At 43.9% G+C, this 23,325-nt stretch overlaps 1 protein-coding gene across 1 annotated transcript in view; it reads right to left on the reverse strand.

Moving 5' to 3' along the window:
- The window catches only part of LOC125465636 (nuclease EXOG, mitochondrial-like), a 47,301-nt gene that overhangs the window by 18,370 nt on the left and 5,606 nt on the right, over positions 1-23,325 (reverse strand). The window contains exons 3-5 of the mRNA XM_048559366.2: positions 21,825-21,964; positions 10,815-10,891; positions 2,940-3,054 (exon numbers count right to left, since the gene is read on the reverse strand). Of these exons, the coding sequence (XP_048415323.1) occupies positions 2,940-3,054; positions 10,815-10,891; positions 21,825-21,964 (332 nt within the window). The remainder of the gene's footprint in view (positions 1-2,939; positions 3,055-10,814; positions 10,892-21,824; positions 21,965-23,325) is intronic.

Consider the following 23,325-nt stretch of genomic DNA (forward strand, 5'->3'; position numbering starts at 1 on the left):
AGGAAACCAGAGCACCCAGGGGAAACCCATGCAGACAGGAGGAGAATGTGCAAACTCCATGCAGACAGTCGCCCGAGGCTGGACTCGAACCTGGGTCCTTGGTGCAGTGAGCCAGCAGTTCTAACCACTGTGCCGCCATGCCGCCCTGGCAAATATTGTGGCAGGAACAAGATTCTGTTGGCAAAATAGTGCAACAATTACTTCCTCATTGAACAATTACAGCTCCAGCCAAGGTTTAGTGGAAAATTATAAACAAGGTGGACATCAGTTAATCTGGACTGTAATCACTGACTTCCCAAGGAAGGGCAGCAATGTTATTTTGGAGAGTTGATAGCTCATGTGATAAGACTGCAGTTCATCTTTCTGGATGTACTCTCCTAGGATCATCCATGAGCTTTCTAACATTCCAATACTGTTGCAATACTTACAGAGTGTTCCTTCTTTAACTACAAAGGTGTTGATCCCATAGGGTGTGACTCCCCAGCCAGGAGAAAGTGGTCTGGCTTATCTTTAGGATACCCATTCTAAATGCACCCCATCTCGGGTGAGCAGAAGGTATCCCCAGGAGATGTGACTTTCCAAGGATACCTCTGTCTCAAAAGGTGTCCAAAGCCCTTCACACGTTTGCCACCTGTGTTCAGATTCCTGACTAGGAACTCTTCGGTTCACAGCAATGTCTCCACTGCCAATTTTCCATTCCCAGATGATTAGGCAGGAAGCCGTGACTATGGTTAACATGGGGCCTCGTCGCCCATACGACTGTGATGGGTCGGTGGTCAGATTGCTGTGACATGTCGAACTGCAACGACCAGACCACCTGGGCACTGCTGCCTTCTTCTTTTGAAACCAGCCATCTTTCAGCTGGTTTTGTCATTGGCGACTTTGGATTGACCTCTGACTGGGACCCCACCGCAAGCCCTGACACCGTGATTGCCCCACCCAGAGGAAGGAATTCCATGTGGCGCCACTTACAAAATTGCTGAAGTGTACGAGCGTCTCCACTACATCCATACGAGAAGGTAAGGAGATGTTAACAACTCAAAAAGGAAGACGAAAAGCAAATACAAAGACAATAATGTCTTAGGATGTCAGTAAATAAAGAACTGCTAAAAGTGGGATGTTTGAGAGGACACAACTGTCTGAAAATGTGGAGGTGGCAGATTCAGTGAATCAAAGGTGCATAGCTCCTTGCAAGTGGAGACAGGGCAGTGAAGGCGGTGTTTGGTATGCTTGTCTTTACTGGTCAGTGCACTGAGTTTGACTCATGGGAGGTCATGTCGTGGCTGTACGGGACACTGGTTAGGTCACTTTTGGAATACTGTGCTCAGTTCTGGTCTTCCTGCTGTAGGAAGGATGTTGTTAAACTTGAAAGTGTTCAAAAAGAATTTACAAAGGTATTTCAACGATTGGTGGGTTTCAGCTATAGGGGCAGGCTGAATGCACTGGGGCTATTTTCTCTGAAGCATCGGAGGCTGGGGGGTGACCGTACAGAAGTTTATAAAATCATGAGGGGCATGGACAAGCTGAATGGTAACACAGTCCAAAACCAGAGGGCATAGGTTTAGGGTGAGAGGGCAACAATTTAAAAAGGACCTGAGGAGCAACATTTTCATGAAGAGAGTGGTGCCAGACAAAGTGGTGGAGGCTGGTACAATTACAACATTTAAAAGGCATCTGGATGGTTATATGAATAGGAAGGGTTTAGCGGGATATGAGCCAAATGCTGACAAATGGGACAGGATCTATTTAGGATACCTAGTCGGCATGGATGAGTTGGACTGAAGGATCTGTTTCCATGCTGTACACTTCTATGACACTATGCAAGATTAATCAAACAATTATCTGAAGAGAAACAACTTGCAGGGCTGTGTGGAAAAGGGAGGGAAGTAGGACCAGCTGGGTAACTCTTACAGAGAATGTGAACAAGTTGAACTGAACAATCTCCTTCTGTGCTTGTAACCACTGTCTTGGGGACTGATTCACTCAATTGGCTGGGTGGCTGGTTTGCAATGTAGAAGGACACAAACATTGCAGGTTCAATTCGCCCACTGGTTGAGATTACCAGGAAGGACTCTCCTTCTCAACCTCTCCCTTGCCAGAGACATGGTGACCCTCAGGTTAAAATCATCACCAGTTATCTCTCTTTAATAAGAGGGCAGCCCTATGGTCCCCTGGGACTATGGTGACTATACCTTAACCATTCTGTGGTGATCAGTACTGGATAGAGCTAAGAAAAAGTGAGGTCATCAAAATTAGGAATGGACAAGGAGAATGATAGTTAAGCTAAAAAAAGACAAACTGCCCAGTAAGTTACATTCTAGGATTCTGAAGGCAGACGTTGCCGAAACCCCTTCGAAATGGTACTTCAGGGTTCTGAGCAGACTCACACCAGACATTTGGAGATTTGTGGCTGCAGAACTAATTTGTGAAAAAAGACAATGGCTAAACTAGCTACTTACAAACCAATTAGCTTAGTATCTGCAGAAAACAAAATGTTAGAATATATAAGAAAGAAAGAAATGACCGTGCATCCAGATAATAAGAAAACAGTTTGCTGGTTCTCTTATGGATGGCAAAAAGAGTTTCCTGCTTGATAAGCTTTTGTAGAATTCTTCAAGTTAATAGCAGATGAAAAAGCGAAAGAAAAGTCTAAGGACTGCACAAGATAATAGACAAATGGCTGTGATTTTAATGCAGTATTTAATTTAATAACTCTGATAATGTTAAGCTGTTTGCAAGAGTCTGTGGTTTCTACCTAATTGAATCAATGCTCAGAGATCTGCTCACATTGTGTGCTTTGGCTTTCCCTCTTCCTGTAACTGTTTCTCTCTAATGGTGATCGTCTGTCTCCTGTACTCTCTTATCCATTTGCCTTCCACATTAGCACCGAAGCAAATATCCACAATTCTCCTACACACAGACAATCAAATGTTCCTCACCTGGTAGGTAACAGTTTTCTTCCCATCAGCACCCATTAACGGCAAAGTCAAAGGTCCAGAGATGACCCAGACATTATCATATCGCTGGGTCAGCTCACGGCAGTACATTTCCAGCCTGCCAAAGCAAAAACAACAGAATGCAAAATCATCTGATTGAACACTTTACCTTACATTCTTCACTCCAATATTGGCCACATAAGTAATGTGGCTTGGTGGGGTGAGGTGGGAGGGTCTAGTATGAAAAGAACGCACCCTGTTATGTACACAGATTACTTTAACTGGGTTGCGAAAAGCCAAATTGTTCCTGTGGAAGCTCCAAAAGGGTGTAACATCCATCAGAAATGAGACTGCTCTCAGATACTGTGCAATTAGTTTTGCAACGTTACAGTGAGCTGGGTCAAAGGACCAACCTACAATGGGCTCAAACTTACATTTATTACCTTCTCCTTCAGTCTTGAACATAGGCAACACCAGCCATTTTTGCCCATCCCCAGCTGCTCTTGAATGTTAGGCCATTCAGGCTATGTCTAAAAGTCAACCAAATTGGTGGGCAGCTGGAGTTATGCATATTGTAGAGAGGGTAAGGATTTTCAGACAAAACATCAGTTTCTTGTTTTGTTTTCACTGATGCCAGCTTTCTATTTCAGTATTTCAAAGTTACAACCTCAGGGGATCAACGATATCACGTTTCCCCTCCAAGCTAAATACCAGCCCGATGTGGAACTATGCTGCCAGTCCTTCACTGTCGCTGAGTCAAAATCCTGGAGCTCACTCCTGAACCGCACTGTGGCTATCCCTACACTGCACAGACTGCAGCAGCTGACGGAGGGCTGGACTATAACTCCTGGCCGTGAATGAAAAAAAAAGTTTACTGTTTTAAAATGCTCCAACTGTCAAAGTGGGATTTGAATTCCGGCTCTCTGGATACAGAATCTGGTCTACTCATCCAGTGACATGAACGCTACACCACAGCACGCTATGGCCAGTGGCCTTTTTTCTAGGGTGGGCGGGGATTTGAGCTCCATCTCCATGAATCCAAAATGTGGGATCTTATGATGAAAGTTCAGAACCAGGTCAATCTTCTGTAGCAATCCATATACCCGATGCCTGAACCAGGCATAGGGCAGCATGGTGGCTCAGTGGTTAGCACTGCTGCCTGATATTGCCAGGGACTGGGTTTAATCCCACCCTTGGACGACTGTCTGTATGGAGTGAGCGCATATTCCTTGTGTCTGCGTGGGTTTCCTCCCACAGTCCAAGGAAGTGAAGGCTAGGTGGATAAGCCATGGGAAATGCATGGTTATAGGGATAGGGTAGGGTGTTGGCTCTTTGGAGGGTTGGTGTGCACTCGATGGGTCGAATAGCCTGTTTCTGCACTATAGGGGTTCTATGATTCCCTTAATACTGCACAGTAATGAACAGGCACAAGGAGTCTGGATTAACTCTTCATTTGATGGCAGGCACCTCAGACAATATAGCTCTCCTTTCATACCCTGCCAATATGTCATTCAAGGTTGGGCTGTAGGAGAACAACTGTTGGAGTGCCAGAGGCATGCTACTTCAGTGATGTGTGGCAATCAGAGAAGATGTGATTGTTGTCCCCAAAGCAGGGAGGGCTAAAAGGCTTTAACACTGAGGATCAAAATCATGGGGACTTCTGAAGGAACAAACAGAGAGAAACTGCTCCTCCTAGTAAGAAGTTCAGTAACCAAGGCACAGACGTAACTCCAAAGAACCAGTCTGACAGGGCGGGTGCAGACAAATTCGCGAGTAATTTTCAAAGTGAAAACAAATAAATAATTGAAAAGGAAGATCTGATGGCAGCAGAGGAGGCTGGGACAATCTTTCAAAAGAGCCATTATTGACATGGTGGACCAAACAGCGTCCTAGAACATAGCACATTACAGCATAGTACAGGCCCTTCGGCCCTCGATGTTGTGCCGATCTGTCATACCGATCTCAAGCCCATCTAACCTACACTATTCCATGTACGTCCATATGCTTATCCAATGACGACTTAAATGTTCCTAAAGTTGGCGAATCTACTACCGTTGCAGGCAAAGCGTTCCATTCCCTTACTACTCTCTGAGTAAAGAAACTACCTCTGACATCTGTCCTATATCTTTCACCCCTCAATTTAGAGCTATGCCCTCTTGTGCTCGCCGTCACCATCCTAGGAAAAAGGCTCTCCCTATCCACCCTATCTAACCCTCTGATTATTTTATATGTTTCAATTAAGTCACCTCTCAACCTTCTTCTCTCTAATAAAAACAGCCTCAAGTCCCTCAGCCTTTCCTCGTAAGACCTTTCCTCCATACCAGGCAACATCCTAGTAAATCTCCTCTGCACCCTTTCCAAAGCTTCCACATCTATCTTATAATGCGGTGACCAGAACTGTACACAATACTCCAAGTGCGGCCACACCAGAGTTTTGTACAGCTTCACCATAACCTCTTGGTTCTGGAACTCGATCCCTCTATTAATAAAAGCTAAAACACTGTATGCCTTCTTAACAGCCCTGTCAACCTGGGTGGCAACTTTCAAGGATCTGTGTACATAGACACCGAGATCTCTCTGCTCATCTACACTGCTAAGAATCTTACCATTAGCCCTGCACTTTGCCTTCCGGTTACTCCTACCAAAGTGCATCACCTCACACTTGTCTGCATTAAACTCCATTTGCCACCTCTCAGCCCAGCTCTGCAGCTTATCTATGTCCCCCTGCAACCTACAGCATCCTTCGTCACTATCCACAACTCCACCGACCTTAGTGTCGTCTGCAAATTTACTAACCCATCCTTCTACGCCCTCATCCAGGTCATTTATAAAAATGACAAACAGCAGTGGACCCAACACCGACCCTTGCGGTACACCACTAGTAACTGGTCTCCAGGATGAACATTTCACATCAACTACCACCCTCTGTCTTCTTTCAGCAAGCCAATTCCCGATCCAAACTGCTATATCTCCCACAATTCCATTCCTCCGCATTTTGTACAATAGCCTATTGTGGGGAACCTTATTGAACGCCTTGCTGAAATCCTTATACACCACATCAACCGGTTTACTCTCATCTACCTGTTTGGTCACCTTCTCAAAGAACTCAATAAGGTTTGTGAGGCACGACCTTCCCTTCACAAAACCGTGCTGATTATCTCTAATCAATTTATTCTTTTCTAGATGATTATAAATCATATCCCTTATAACCTTTTCCAACACTTTACCAACAACTGAGGTAAGGCTCGCTGGTCTATAATTACCAGGGTTGTCTCTACTCCCCTTCTTGAACAGGGGAACCACATTTGCTAGCCTCCTGGAGAACTATTACTCTATTCCATGACTGAACCAAATACAAATCCCAAGAATAAGCCCCCAACTTGTTGTCTGTTAACTTCCAAACCCCATTAACAGTAGAACACCAAGCAACTCAAGCAACGGAAAGGAGGATTAAGAGTAAACAAACTGAGTTCAGATATTCTTGCTCCTTTTATAACACTGGAACAAAAGCCATTCACATTTTGAGTCTGATGTGGGAGATCAGCAATGGATAAAGCAGACTAGACAGAAGCAAATACTACCATACTGCTTGAGCAGAAGTAAACAAATTTTTTTTAAAAATTATCTAAATGGAGAATAAGTGTAAAATTGACACAGCAAGGCATTCTGATACATGATTCAGAAGCACCCACTCCCTTCATCGCTGACGCTCACTAGCAGCAGTGTGTACTATCTACAAAATACACTGCTGAAACTCAAAGATCCTCAGGCAGCACCTTCCAAACCCATGCCCACTTCCACCTAGAAGGTCAAGGGCAGCAGGCATATGGGAACACCATCACTTCCATGATAATGCCATGGGTGTGGCCATATATATACAGAATAATTTCTGTCACATATAAATGCTGTCTTTTTGCGTGGGCTACAATCACCCGGGTCACATGTTGAAGGAAACATTTTCCTGCATTTAGAAGTACAACACAAAAACATGAAAAGCATAGGAATTAAGCTACTACAAGGAACTTTACAGGAATACCATCAGGAAAGATTTGACACCAAATTATCGAAAGAGGTACACTGCAGGCAGAGGGTCGGGGGCGGGGGCGTGGTTTAAAAAGGCGGTTTGGGGCTCAGAGTTTTAGTGAGAAAATTCCAGAGTTGCAGACCATGGCACCAACAATTGCAAAGATGGAAGCATTAAAATCGGAGATGAGCAGAAGTGCAGAGATCTTGGATGATTGTTGGGCTGGAGGAACTAACAGAAAGACGGAGTAATGAAGACATGGTGTGAGTTGAACACATGGATAGGAATTCAAAAGGTGTGCTATCTCCTAATTGGGAACTGCAAATCAGCAAACAGAGGTTTTTTGGGGTGACTACTGAATGTGACTTCAAGGAAGCGTGAGGCAGAAAGTAGATGAGAGAGAGCTGGGAAGAACATAAGAGACGATAAAATCTGAGAGTGTGTGTGAGCCCATATTGTGTATGCCATCAGGTTTTTAACATTAAAACTACTTAATGCATAAATTTTCTGGGTCCTCAGGAGAGCATTCTGTATGTTTTAATTGTCTGGTGTTTTTGTGCAGCATTACACACCATTAATGATTCATATTTACGCAAGCACCTGTTAATTCCACCATGCTGGAAATTGCATTAAATGAATCGCAAACTTTGAACATTTGTTGGAGAGATTATGCAGGTCGTCCATACCACATACACTCCAAACACTAGGAATCTAATTCATATAGACTATACTTATCCTAAGTTATTTTTCCAGCAACTTTGCATCACAGCCATATCATAAACAGATTCCCTTACAGATATATCAGTGATCGGAGAGCTGGGCAAAGACAAAAAAATCATGCCACACTGGAACAATTTGTCCATCATGCCTTAAATAACTCTTTGATGGTTTCATGAAGCACATTTCAAGGCCAAACGACCTACCCTCCTCCTATTTTCAATGTTTTCTACATTTCATCCAATTAAGGTTTTGTATAACCCAGTCCGGTTTGTGAATATACTGGAAAAAGCAGTGATCATTTAACTGACCCCCATATAATTAACCCACTCCCTGTCTTAAAAAAACACCACCCGTCTCTGCTTTGTGGCCCTTAGCCGGCTTTATGTCCTTGCCGTTATGGTCCCATGCAGTCAAAAAGGGGTTTTGGGCAGGGGCGTGGAATTGCAGACAGAAATGTGGAGCTGAAACCAAAACCAAAACCAGATCAGCTATGGATTAGACAGCAAGGGCAAAATGGTTCACTCCTGAACCACAGTTTCTATGGTGCCATTGGCTTTAATTTTGATAATGTCTTATTAGCTATTCAAAGGCTTGCATGGCCTATTTACTCTGAACATGGGGGCCTGAGGCTATTAACCAACACAGTTCACTGTCGATTAAAAAATGAGGTTTTATACTCTGCCTGGAGTTGTATGGGAGGAACAAAGCTCCATGGGGCCCCAGGTCACACTGATTACAGAGATTCTCCGTACTTTGAAAAACACAAAGCAATTGGGAAGGAACAGGTAACACAGTGTGTGGCTGGAGGAACGCAGCAGGCCAGGCAGCATCAGAGGAGCAGGAAAGCTGACGTTTCGGGTTGTGTCCTGCTGCTTGGCCGGCTGTGTTCCTCCAGCCCCACACTGTGTTATCTCAAACTCCAGCATCGGCAGTTCTTACTATCTCTGGGAAGGAACAGCATGGTTTTGTGAAAGGGAAATCCTATTTAACCAGGTTATTGGAATTCTCTGAGGGAGTAACATGTGCTGCGGATGAAGGGGAGCCTGTTAATGTCCTGGACCTGGATTTTGAGGCAGTTTTTGACAAGGTTCCATTAAAAGGTTAGTGCAGAAACTCTGAGCTAATGGTACTGAAGGTAAACATACAAGCACAGATAGACGGATGTGATAAGTGGGATCTGAACATCAATTTTTTAGAACTTATATTAATAATTTAATTAAGGCGATCAAAGACTTATTGGCTACATTTGCAAAACAAAAGCACAAAGAACACAAGAAAGCATGTTGTGAAAATGACATTAAAAGGATTCTAACTGATATCGATCAGTTCAGTGAGTGTGCCAAAATCTGACAAGTGGAGTATAGTGTGTTAGAGTGTGTGATTGTTCACTTTTTAGGAGAATTTTTAAAAAAATTATCTAAGTGGAGAATAAGTATAGAATTCACACAGCGAGGCATTCTGATATATGATTCAGAAGCACCCACTCCCTCCATTGCTGATGCTTAGTAGCAGTGTGTACTATATCTACAAGATGCACTGCTGAAACTCACCAAAGATCTCAGGGAGCACCTTCCAAACCCATGACCACTTCCACCTAGAAGGACAAGGGCAGCAGACATATGGGAACACCATCACTTCCATGATCCCCTCCAAGCCATTCACCATCCTGACTTGGAAATATATCGCCGTTCCTTCATTGTCGCTTGGTCAAAATCTCCTCCTTAAGGGTATTGTGGGTCCACCCACAGCAGGTGGACTGCAGCGGTTCAAGAAGGCAGCTCACCACCACGTTCTCACAAGGGGCAACTAGGGACAGGTAATAAATGCTGGCCAGCAGCGACACCCACATCCCACAGAACGAACAGAAATAAAAACAACTCTGATTTCTCATCACGGCTGCTACCAGATCTGATGAGCAACTTCAGTTTTTGTCCGATCTTATGCTTCAGTTATACAGGGTACTGGTGAGACCACATTTCAAACTCTGTGCGCAGTTTTGATTTTATTTAGGCAAGGGTGTAAATATGTTGGCAGCAATTCAGAGGGGGTTACCCAGATTGATACCTGGCATAACTGTTTTGTCTCATAAGGCACAGGTGGACAGACTGGGCTTGTTTCCTCTGGCGTTAGGGCAAAGTGGAGTTTAGAAGGGTGAGGGACGATTTGATTAAGGTCATAAGATTCTGAAGGCCTACAGAAAATGGATGTCAAAAGTATGTTTACTCTTCTGGGTAAGTCCAGAACTGAGGGTCACTGTTTAAAGAGGTTACCCTTTTAGGATGGAGGGCTGTATGACTTTGGAATTCTCTGCCTCAGAACAGAGGAGAGCTGGGGTTGTTGAATACTTTTAAGACAGTGGATAGGTTCTTGTTAGAGGCTGGATTAGTAGGGAATATTAGGAATGTGGAATTTGAAATACAAATAAATCAGCCATGATTTTTTTGAATCACAGAGATGGGCCAAATAGCCTAATTCTGCTCCCAATCCATATGTGTGTACACGTGTTTGGGATCGGTCACTGTTCTCAACCAGATTTTTTTTTAATTGAAGCTGGGGTGACACAATTGGCCTTCCTGGTCCAAGGATCCTGTTGTGGATCCTCTTTCTGTTAGAGACTTGGATCCTGCCCAAGTCACTGATATGAGGGCTTTGGGGTGGACAGAATCAGGCTCGGGCTCATGCTCTTCCAGCTCAACAGTCTGTTGACAGTCAAGGTCGAGATCTAAGATAACAAAGTGTGGAGCCGCATGAACACAGCAGGCCAAGCAGCATCTCAGGAGCACAAAAGCTGACGTTTCGGACCTAGACCCTTCATCTGATGAAGGGTCTAGGCTCGAAATGTCAGCTTTTGTGCTGCCGAGATGCTGCTTGGCCTGCTGTGTTCATCCAGCTCCACACTTTGTTATTTGGATTCTCCAGCATCTGCAGTTCCCATTATCACCGATACAAAGCCGAGATCTAACTGGGCCAAGGTGCTATAAGGGGGCCAAGAACCAACCACCTTGAGCCTTAAAGTATAAGGCACCACGAGAAAGAGAGGTGAAAACTGGTAGTTTGAGCAGCTGGCTGTCATTTGCTTTGAGGTTTATTCAGCATTGGCACAGGGCATGATTTCAAGGATTTTGGGTTCTCACCTGTTCCAGAAGCCAGCATTGTTTTCAAAATTCTGAGGCACAATGTTGGACAGATAGAATGTTTCTGCCATGGCTTGCTGCAGAAGAGAAAAAAGCACAGCACTGGATTATAATAAACGTAAATGCAAAGGGAATAAGCTTTGCAAACTTGTTTGAGAGGAATGTGGGATAATCAGGCTGACTTGGTGAGTGTCAATGTAAGAATACTACTGATTACTCTTCATACTGTGACAACCTCAGCATTCCAGCTTTCTTTGTTTGTTAAGGAAGGTTAATTCGTTTTGAGAGTAATAAGCACAAATATTTGACACTGTAACACTGGTTAATTTTAGCACAAACTGACCACGAGACTTACTGACAAAACCAAACCAAATGTAGCGAGTGCTTTATAAAAAGGATTAGTAGGCCATTCGGCCCATCAAGCCTGCTGTGCCATCCAATATGGTCATGGCTGATCATTCAATTCAGTCCTCTGTTTCCACTTTCTCCCCATCCCCTTTGATCCCTTTAGCCCTAAGAACTATATCTAATGACTTCTTGAAAACATTCAATGTTTTGGCCTCAATCACTTTCTGTGGCAGGTAATTCTACAGGCTCACCACTCTCTGGGTGAAAAAATGTCTCCTCATCTCTGTCTTAAATGACCTATCCTGTATCCTTAAACTATGAAGCCTGATTCAGGACTCCTGGTCTTCAGGAATATCATAAGACCATAAGACATAGGGGGTGGAAGTAAGGCCATTCGGCCCATCAAGTCCACTCTGCCATTTAAATCATGGCTGATGGGCATTTCAACTCCACTTCCCTGCACTCTCCCCGTAGCCCTTGATTCCTTGTGAGATCAAGAATTTGTCGATCTCTGCCTTGAAGGCATCCAATTTCCCGGCCTCCACTGCACTCCGTGGCAATGAATTCCACAAGCCCATCACTCTCTGGCTGAAGAAATGTCGTCTCATTTCAGTTTTAAATTTACCCCCTCTAATTTTAAGGCTGTGCCCACGGGTCCTAGTCTCCCCGCCTAATGGAAACAACTTCCTCGCGTCCACCCTTTCTAAGCCATACATTATCTTGTAAGTTTCTATTAGATCTCCCCTCAACCTTCTGAACTCTAATGAGTACAATCCCAGGATCCTTAGCCATTCATCATACGCTAAACCTACCATTCCAAAGATCATCCGTGTGAATCTCCGCTGGACACACTCCAGGGCTGGTATGTCCTTTCTGAGGTGTGGGGCCCAAAATTGGACACATATCCTTCTTGCATTTATTCTGTCTAGTCCTGTTAGAATTTTTATAGGCTTCTATGATGGCCCCTTTGTTCTTCGAAACTCTAGTCAATATACTCCAATCTCTCTTCATACATCAGGCCTGCCATCCCAGTAGTCACTAAGAGATAGCAAGAACTGCCAATGCTGGAGTCAGAGTCAATACAGTGTGGAGCTAGAAGAACACAGCAGGTCAGGTAGCATCAGAGGGGCAAGAAAGTCAACATTCTGGGTTTACACCCCTCATCAGCACTCTCTCACTGCATTCCATTCGTGATCTCCTCCACCCTAAAGCTCTTTGACCATATACTGAAACAAACCATTTACTACTGCCACTTCTCCTTTCTCAGTCCTGATGAACGGTGTAAACCTGAAACATCGGCTTTCCTGCTCCTCTGATGCTGCCTGACCTGCTGTGTCCTCCTGCTCCACACTGTGTTGACATCCCAAGAATCACTCTGATAAACATTTGTTGCACTCCCTCCATCGCCAGAACATCCTTCGTCAGGTAAGGAGGTCAAAGCTGTACACAATACTCCAGGTGTGGTCTCACCAAAACCCTGTATGATTGCAGCAAAGCAATCCTGCTCCTGTACTTGAATCCTCTCACTACAAAAGGCCAACATACTATTTGCTTTCTTCACTGCCTGCTGCACCTTCAAATTTACTTTCAGTCACTGGTGCACAAGGACAAACGGGTCTCAGTGCATCTCCCCCTTTTCCCACTTTATCGCCAATCAGATAATAATCTGCCTTTGCTACCAAAGTGGATAATCTCACGTTTAACCACATTAAGCTTCGTCCTTCATACTTTGGCCAACTTACTCAGCTTGTCAAAGTCACCCTGAAGTATCTCTGCATCCGCCTTACAGCTCAGCCTCCCACCCAACTTTGCATCGTCTGCAAATTTGGAGATATTACATTTAGTTCCCGCATCTAAATCATTAATACATACAGTGACTAGCTGCATTACAAGCATTACTTCCTGCAGTACCCTACTAGTTACTGGCAGCACTGGGAAAAGGACCAATGTACTCCTTCTGTTTCCTGTCTGCCAACCAGTTCTCTGTCCATGTCAGTACACTACTCCCAATTTCACACACTTTATTTTTAAAGGTGTTTGGCACACTGGCCTTCCTAAGTCAGTGCACTGAGTATAGGGTTGGGAGGTCACGTTGCGGCTGTAGAGGACATTGGTTAGGCCACTTTTGGAATACTGCATTCAGTTCGGCTCTCCCTGCTATGGGAAAGATGTTGTGAAACTTGAAAGGGTTCAGAAAAGATTTACAAGGATGTTGCCAGAGTTGGAGCGTTTGAGCTACAGGGAGAGGCTGAATAGACTGGGGCTACTTTTCCCTGGAGCATCAGAAGCTGAGGGGTGACTTTATAGATGTTTACAAAACCATGAGAGGTATGGATAGGGTGAATGGTCAAGGTCTTTTGCCCAGATTAAGGGGGTCCTAAAACAGACAGCATAGGCTTAAGGTGGGAGGGGAACAATTTAAAAGGGGCCTAAGAGGCAACATTTTCATGCAGAGGGTTGTGCGTGCATGGAATGAGCTGCCAAAGGAAGTGTGGAGGCTGGTACAATTACAACATTTAAAAGGCATCTGGATGGGTATGTGAAGAGGAAAGGTTTAGACGGAAATGGGCCAAATGCTGGCAAATGGGGCTAGATTAATTTAGGATGTCTGGTTGGCATGGACCAGCTGGACCGTACGGTGTGTTTTCATGCTGCATATCTCCATGACTGTTACGAAGTTGTGTAGCAAAATCGCGAATTGGAAGGGCAGGAAGCTGGAATTTGTTTGTTAAAAAGTCATAAGGGAGAACTATGTATGGTCCCTTTAAGAGATAAAGTGCTTTTCTTGGCTTGTCTGTATGTAGCTGAAGATGTACAGTCAGTTCTGAAAATGAAACTTGTATCAATTGGCTATGTGAATGGAAACCTTCGGCTTGTTTTGATGTTTTGAATTTGCCAATTAATTTAGAGCACACACTTAGCAACTGAAAGCCAAATGAATTTAGATCTGATGGCTTTAACAACCTCGGACCAAAGCTACTGTAAGAAAATTGATATGTCATCCAAGATATGTAAGGAGAGGATTTTTGCAAACTGCCATCTGACAAATAAACATGTAGCTCTCACATGAAATCTCTAGGGAAGCACATCTTATCCATAAAAGGTAACACGGCACTTCTAGCTATGAGTCTTCATAGAGAAAATATCCCTGACAGCAGGATCAGCGGAAGAAAGGTGTTTATGACTTGACAACAGCAGAAGAAAGGCGTTTATAACTAGCGAGGCAGTGGAGAAGGCAGAGCACTCCAGAAGACACATTCTGTGTGGAGTTTGAGAGATTAAGGTTTTTTTTCTTACTACTTGGGTTATATAAGTGGGGCTCCTGTTTATTGGCATAGCATACCAGCAGAATTTTGTTCCGTTAGGGAATATTTAGGAGTTGAGGGGAATTGTTTGGTGTGTTAGCAGTTCTGTAAATTTGTTCGCTGTTAGGAATAAATAAATAGTTACATGCTACTTTTAAACTGAATATCAGAGATTTCCTTTCAGTTAACCCTCTCTCCTCTGTGACAATGACTCCATATTAATCCTTCATGCGGGAATCTATCAAAAGTCTTCTGAAAGTCAAAGTAAATCACATCCACAGATATCTGCACATCTACACTAAGAGTTATATTCGCAAGAAATTCCAGAAGTTTGTCAAGAATAATCTTCATTTCATAAACCTATACATATTTAATATTTCATAAACCAAAAGATATATTTAATTGGTTTTCCATCTCTTTGTTCCCCTTCATAACCTCCCCTTTATCTGATTGTATGGGGCCCACATTTATCCTGACTGATATTTCTGTCTTCACATACCTATAATAACTTTTAATCAGTTTGGATGCTCCCCATAAGCCTGCTCTCGTACTCTATTTCCCCATCTATATCAATCACTTTGCACTCCTTTGCTGAAGTAAAATCTGCTCCCAATCCTCAGGTCGGCTGCTTTTTTTTGGTCAATTTGTATGCCCTTTCCTTGGATTTAATATTATCCCTAATTTTCCTTTTAAGTCATGGTCTGGCCATCTTTCCCAGTTTATTTCTGTGCCAGACAGGAATGAGCAATTGCTGCAGTTCCTTCATGTGTTCTTTAGCTGCTTATCACTGCCTTTCCACCGTCATCCCCGTAAGAAATACTCTCCAATTTATCAAAATGGCCTTATGCCTCAGATCATTGTGGTTTCCAATATTTACATATTTAAAATGGCATTCTGCTGCACAATATTCTAACTCTTCAGCGAGTTGTGGTCAGTCTGCCAGTCCAGTAAGGATTTTGAGAACCTATAACTTATAGTCTCTGTAACTTTAATGTCCTGTTATAGACTGGAGGCCGTCATAACTTTCATAATTCTCACACAAGATAGAATAGGGCAGATGGCAAAAAGCTTTATCTCAGATGTAGGCAGTATTAGTGTTGCGAAATGAAAGGGTATTCAGAACTTAATGGTTAGTGAGTAATTAAAATCAGGAGTACTCAAGGCTGGAATCAGAGCTGTGCCAATAGCTAGAAGGTTGCTGGGGTAGAGATGAACAAGATATGGAGGGGGCAAGGTCATGGAGAACATTAAAAACAAGGATAAGAATTTTAATAATGCAGCGTCATCCTTACATCCATGAAAACAACTGAAAAAGCAGCAACAAATTCCTCAGCCTTTTGGGGAAGTGCTTCAGTGTGACAAACCTGGGGACTGAATGGTGGTGGAATTAGTGACTCGCTGTTTCAACACTGCCATCTTGTGACGGGTGATTGCTACAACAGCATCTTCTTTTGGAAAATGACACTGGCCGCCCAGAGAGAACTTTAGTTTGCAGATAACAATGTCATCTCTGCTCTCTCAGAAGGGAATCCTCGCTGGCAAAGCACGCTGAAGAATTAATCTTGGCCTCAGCCTCAAGAAGACTCAAGTCCTTTAGCAACCCATCCCAGGGTAAGTACCAGTACATCCCTCCATTAAGATTGATGGAGGGATCCTCCCAAAAGTGGGACATGTCCTGTCACTGGGAAGCTACCTCTCATCTCAGGCTGACATTGATGCAGTAATTCAATCTGGGAGTGCCTTCTTCAGTTGCCAAAGAATAAGGTAGGTCATCAGTAACATCTTTCCCACATTTCCTACATTTATCCTGTGCTGTCCTGTTAGAATTTTATCGGTTTGGAAAGTCTATTTGACAACAGGAATAGCATTTACATAAAGAAATAGCTGTGTGTTCTGTCACTTTGCGCTCTCAGGCTGATCTAAAATGTTTCCCTGTCAACATGGAACATTGACTCCATCTATACTCCCCATTACCTCCAGAAGGTGACCAGCATGATCAAAGACCCCTCCCACCCTGGTTATATTCTCTTCCACCCTCTAGTTTGAAAACATGTACCAATAGATTCAAGAACAGCTTTTTTCCCTGCTGTTATCAGACTTTTGAATAGACCTCTTAAATGTTAATTGTGCTCTCTCTCTCTCTCTCTCCAGCTGTAACACTGTATTTCTGCACTCTGTTCTGCAACCCTGATGAATTCTGTACAATACAATCTGCCTGTATAGCATGCAAAGCAACACTTTTCACTCTGTCTCAACATGTGCCAACAATAAATAAACCAATGAATCAATGGAAGGAATGAAGTCCTGCACATAATCAGAAAGGAAACTCCTCAATCTATCAAGACTAAAAGACAGGACAGAGTTGCTGTAAGTCCCGAGCACAGAACACTTCTGTCAATGATACTGCATTAGTCGCTCAGGTAGAAGATTAATTCCGAAGGCTCAGAGGTCCTCTGTTCCACATCTGTCATAATCTCCCTTGCCATCATTGTGAGGAAAACTATGTTTATGGGGCAGGGTGCTGAGTCTCAACCTGTGATCTGACTATAACTCACAACACGGCAATCAGTCAGCAGATTCTGCTGCCTTAGATCTACCAGTGACAGATCACCTTTGTCTTGATGAAACGTTCAGCTGGAAAAGTAACATCTGATTTTGACCCACTAACAAAACCGGCATGGGAAATCAAGAACCTGTCCTGCACGACAAGATGTTCAGCTACAGGACCTACTTGTGGCATATATGGATTTAAGTAAGGTGTTTGATATGGTTTCCCATGGCAGGCTCATGCAGAAGGTAAGGAGGCATGGGATAGGAGGAAATGTGGCAGATTGGATTCAGAATTGGCTGACCCTTAGAAGACAAAGGGTGGTAGTGGATGGAAAATATTCAACGTGGTGCTCAGTTACAAGTGGTGTACCACCAGGATCTGTTCTGGGTCCTCTTCTATTTGCGATTTCTGTAAATGATTTAGATGAAGGGGAGGAAAGGTGGATTAGTAAGTTTGCAGACATTACGAAGGTGGGTCGTGTTGTGGACAGTGTGGAGGGCTGTTCTTGGTTACAAAGGGACATTGATAGGATGCAGGGCTGGGCTGAGAAGTGGCAGATGGAGTTCAACCCTGAAAAGTGTGAGGTGATTCATTTTGGAAGGACAAACTTGAAAGCAGAATACAGAGTTAAGGGAAAGATTCTTGGCAGTATGGAGGAGCAGAGGGATCTTGGGGTTCATGTCCACCGTTCCATGAAAGCTGCCACCCAGATAGATAGTTGTTAAGAAGGCGTATGGTGTGCTGGCTTTCATTAATAGAGGGATTTATGTCAAGAGCCGTGAAGTTATGCTCCACCTATACAAAAGCCTGGTTCAGCCACATCTAGAGTATTGTGTCCAGTTCTGGTCATGTCATTACAGGAAAGATGGGGAAGTGTTGGAAAAGGTGCAGAGGAGATTTACCAGGATGTTGCCTGAAAAGGAGGGAAGGTCTTACGAGGAAAGGTTGAAAGATCTAGGGCTTTTCTCTTTAGAACCACGAAGGATGAGAGGTGACTTGATAGAGGTGTTCAAAATGATCAGAGAGGTATAGATAGACAGCCAGAGACTTTTTCCTAGGGTGGAGGTAGCTATTACGAGGAGACACAGTTTTTAAGTGAGTGGAGGTAGATACAGGGGAGACGTCAGAGGTAGATTCTTTATTCAGAGAGTGGTCGGGGCGTGGAATGCATTGCCGGAAAGGGTAGTGGAGTCGGCCTCATTAGGGGCATTTAAACGGCTATTAGATAGGCATGTGGACGATAGTATAAGGTAGGGGTGGAGGTTAGATAGACCTTAGGATGAGGGTAAATGTTCAGCGCAACATCGTGGGCCAAAGAGCCTGTATTGTGCTGCACTGTTCTATGTTCTATGTCCTATATCCTCTGCACATTGCTTTGTGCAACAAACCCTACACAACTTACACCTGCCAGAATAAAGCCTCAGTAACATTCAACCCCATTGTCTATGTTACCCTCCTGTTAACATATGGAAAGCCAAAGTCATCAATAAAGCAATCCATTCTCAGGCAAATATGCTCAGCATGCTAGAGATAATCAAAATCGGCTTGGGCACAAGGATAGAAAATGGCATTACCCCCAGAAACAGCAATGTCATCTTGCCTAGCTAAGGCATCTTTTAGTGATCCAAGGCAATGGATAAATATTGGCTGGGACTTTGCAAAGGAGCAGGGTGCAGCGGCTCAGTGGTTAGCACTGCTATCTCACAGCGCTGGGGACCTGAGTTTGATTCCAGCCTTAGGCGACTGTCTGTGCAGAGTTTACTCATTGTCTGCGTGGGTTTCCTCTGGGTGCTCCTGCTTCCTCCCACAGTCCAAAAGTGCAAGTTAGGTGGATTGGCCGTGCTAAATTGCCCAGTTTTTAGGGTGGGAAATGCAGGGACGGGGTCTGGGTGGGATGCTCTTCAGAGAGTTAGTGTGGATTGATGGGCTGAATGGCCTGCTTCCACATTAAAGGGATTCTATGAGAGCTGATGGACATAGTAAACTTAGATTTTCAGAAGACTTTTGATAAAAGCCCCACTGGAGGCTGGTTCGAAAAAATAAAGCATATGGGATAGGAGAGAATGGACTGGCATGGATGAGTGATCTGGCTAACAGACAGAAAACAGAGAGTAGGAATACATGGGGGTCATTCTCATGTTGGCAGACAATATATATTAATGATTTGAAGGGGGCGATCAAATGTGGTACTTCCAAATTTGTAGATGATACAAAGCTAAATGGGAACGTGTGTTGTCAGAAAGATGTAAAATGGCTTCAGGAAGATTTGAACGCGCTTAATGACTGGGCAAGTACATGGTGGACAGAATATAATGTGGAAAAATGTGAGGTCATTCACTTTGGCAGGGGAAACCAATATGCAGGGTATTTTATAAATGGCAAAAGGTTGGAGAGGGTAGGCGCAGAAAGAGAGCTAGGTACCCTTGTAGATAAGTCACTGAATGCTAACACATGGGTGCAACACATTATCGGGATGGCAGCTGGAATATTAGCCTTTACAATGAGAAGGCAGTCAGTTAACTCCTTGGCTGGTTGGCTGTTTTAACATGAGAGTGATTCCAATAGCATAGATTCAATTCCCACACCAGCTGAGGTTACCATGAGGTTACTTCTTCTCAGGATCTCCCTTGCCGGAGGTGTGGTGACCTTCAGGTTAAACCGTCACCAGTCATCTCTCCCTCTCTCTCTCTAATGAGAGCGCAGCCCCATGGTCTGCTTTAATGATGGCGCCTTTACTTTTTACTACAAGTGTACTTGTGTCGAGGAATAGTGAATCCTTGATTCAATAGGCCAGGGAGCCTTACTTCAGTTGTTGGTAAAGTGTTGGAAAGGATTACAAGAGATAGGATTTATAATCATCTAGAAAGGAATAATTTGATTAGGGGTAGTCAACACGGTTTCGTGAAGGGTAGGTCGTGCCACACAAACCTTATTGAGTTCTTTGGAAAGGTGACCAAACAGGTGGATGAGGGTAAAGTGGTTGATGTGGTGTATACGGATTTCAGCAAGGCGTTCGATAAGGTTCCCCACAGTAGGCTATTGCAGAAAATTCAGAGGCATGGGGTTGAGGGTGGTTTAGCAGTTTAGATCGGAAATTGGCTTGCTGAAAGAAGACAGAGGGTGGTAGTTGATGTGAAATGTTCATCCTGGAGACCAGTTACTAGTGGTGTACCACAAGAATCTGTTTTGGGGCCACTGCTGTTTGTCATCTTTATAAATGACCTGGATGAGGGCGGAGAAGGATGAGTTAGTAAATGACCTGGATGAGGGCGGAGAAGGATGAGTTAGTAAATTTGCAGACGACACTAAAGTCAGTGGAGTAGTAGTTAGTGCGGAAAGATGTTGCAGGTTACAGAGGGACATAGATAAGCTGCAGAGCTGGGCTGAGAAGTGGCAAATGGAGTTTAATGCGGAAAAGTGTGAGGTGATTCATTTTGGAAGGAGTAGCCGAAATACACAGTACTCGGCTAATGGTAAGATTCTTGGCAGTGTGGATGAGCAGAGAGATCTCGATGTCTATGTGCATATATACCTGAAAGTTGCCACCCAGGTTGACATGCTTGTTAAGAATGCATAGGGTGTGTTAGGTTTTATTGGTAGAGGGACTGAGTTTTGGAGCCATGAGATCATGTTGCAGCTGTACAAAACTCTGGTGTGGCTGCACTTGGAGTATTGCGTACAGTTCTGGTCACCGCATTATAGGAAGGATGTGGAGGCATTCGAAAGGGTGCAGGATGTTGCCTGGTATGGAAGGAAGGTCTTACGAGGAAAGGCTGAGGGACTTGAGGCTGTTTTTGTTAGAGAGAAGAAGGTTAAGAGGCAACTTAATAGAGACATACAAGATGATCAGAGGATTAAATAGGATGGACAGTGAGAATCTTTTTCTTCGGACAATTATGGCTAGCACGAGGGGACATAGCTTGAAATTGAGGGGTGAGAGATATAGGACAGATGTCAGAGGTAGGTTCTTTCCTCAGAGTAGTAAGGGCGTGGAATGCCTTGCCTGCAACAGTAGTAGAGTCGCCAAGTTTAAGGGCATTTAAATGGTCGTTGGATAAACATATGGACGATAATGGAGTAGTGTTGGTTAGATGGGCTTCAGAATGGTTTCACAGGTCGGCGCAACATCGAGGGCCTGTACTGCGCTGTAATATTCTATGTTCTAATTGTATGAGAGCTTGGTCAGACTGCACTTGGAGTAGTCTATGCAGTTTTGGCCACCTGATCTCATTGCCATCGAGGGAGTGCAACGAAGGTTCACAAGACCTGTTCCCAGGATGGCAGGATGGTCCTATGAAGAGATATTCAGCAAACTGGAGCTGTATTCTCTCGGGTTTCAAAGGAGAAGTGATCTTATTGAAATCTACAAAAAACTTAATGTGACAGACAGAGTAGTTGCAGATAAGATGCTTCCCCTCCTCAGGGAGTCTAAAACTAGGGATTTCACTTTAAAAATAAGGGGTGGGGTAAATGCCATTTTCGTCCAAGATTGTGAGTTTTTTTTAAAACTCAGAGGGTTGTGAACTTTTGAAATTCCCTACCACACAGGGCTGTGTCGGTTCTGTCTTTGACCATACTTTAATAGAAATTGATAGATTTCTGATTATCGGGGGGTGTACAGGATTATGGGAATGGGGTGGGTTAAAGGTATCTGAGTGTCTGATCAGCCATGATTGTATTGAATGGTGGGGCAAGCTCAGTGGACTGAAATGCTGCTCCTGTTCCTGTGAGACCTTCCAAGGAGTCTCTTCACCTTCCACACTCTCACACACATTAATAAAACACTCCTGTCTTTTCCTTCCTTACCGCTGAGAACTTGTTGTCTCCTGCTGGAGCCATGTGACCGCGGCTCCATCCACTGCGGATGTAGTCTTCGTTCGTTGCACTGAAAAGTGGCAGAATGTTGGGATCCGGCTTAAACTTGCAGTGCTTCCGATCTGCTTCCCCTGTGTCAAAACGCATCCCAAAGTGAACACACTCTTACTGTTAGCACTGGGCCTTTCAGCTCCCCTCAGGCTTTGTTTTGAGAACTACCACTAAGCAAGAAATGATCTCAAGACATTCCGCCCAGCTCCACACCTCTGATTTGGCAACAAGGGGTGAAGGCCCTGAGCTTTCGATAACCGGAAGGGGACAGCCTTAAGGTAATTGGCAAATGAACCACAGGCAGGGAAGGGGAGAAGCCTCCCCACCATGAGTCTTAAAATAATTGTGCACAGTTTTGGCCCTATACCTACATCTCAGGAAGGATGTATTGGCCCTGGAGCAGGTTCAGAGGAGGTTCATGAGAATGGTCCCAGTAATGAAAAGCTTAACATATAAGGAAAGTCTGAGGGCTTTGGGTATACATTCGATGGGGTTTAGAAGGATATGGGGAGATCTAATTGAAACTTACAGAATACTGAATGGCCTGGACATAGTGGACATTGGGAAGATGTTACCACTGGTAGGAGAGACTAGGATTTGAGGGCACAGCCTTAGAGGAAAGGGAAGACCTTCTAGAAAGGAGATAATGAGAAATTTCTTCAGCTGGAGAGTGGTGAATCCATGGAATTCATTGCCACAGTAGGCTGTGGAGGCCCGGTCATTGATTAAATTTAAGATGGAGATAGATAGGTTCTTTGAGAAACTTATCAGCCATGAATGAATCGCAAAGCAGACTCATTGGGCTGAACGACCCAATTTCTGCTATGTCTTACGAGGTTATGGTCTTAAAATCGAAAAAGAGCCATTTAAATTCTTGAAAATATGCAAAAATGCTTTTCAAAAGAAATAGCACAATCCCAGGTGGGTCTCCTGCATTCTACTGTTCTCAAGTTCAGAAATTGCAGACGGAAGTGGGGAGAAGATGAAAATGATCTTGCACAATGTGGAAAAGACTCCACCTCATTTCTGGTGTTCAGCGTTTTGATCCATGTTTGGCTTTCATTCATCTTCCCCTTGAACTCTCCACAATTCAAAAATCTGTCTAACTCAGTCTTGAGTATATATAGTTTTCCAGCCTCCACTGCTTCCCAAAGACTAATGACAATCAGGAAAAAAACAATTCTCCTCATCTCTAAATTAAATGGAGATTAAATTATGTGTAAACAATATCACCTCGTTCTAGATTCTCCCATGAGGGGAATACCTTCTCAGGAGCTACCCTGTGCAGCCTCCCCAACATTGTACAAGATCACCTCTCATTCTCCTAAGCTCCAATGAATGTAGGCCCCACCAGCTGAAGCTTTCCTCATAAGATAAGCTCTTCCCAAGAACTGAGCAAATGAAACTGAGGGTGGCACGGTGGCTCAGTGATTAGCACTGC

The sequence above is a fragment of the Stegostoma tigrinum genome, chromosome 2 (assembly GCF_030684315.1).
Source record: "Stegostoma tigrinum isolate sSteTig4 chromosome 2, sSteTig4.hap1, whole genome shotgun sequence".
Classification (NCBI taxonomy): domain Eukaryota; kingdom Metazoa; phylum Chordata; class Chondrichthyes; order Orectolobiformes; family Stegostomatidae; genus Stegostoma; species Stegostoma tigrinum.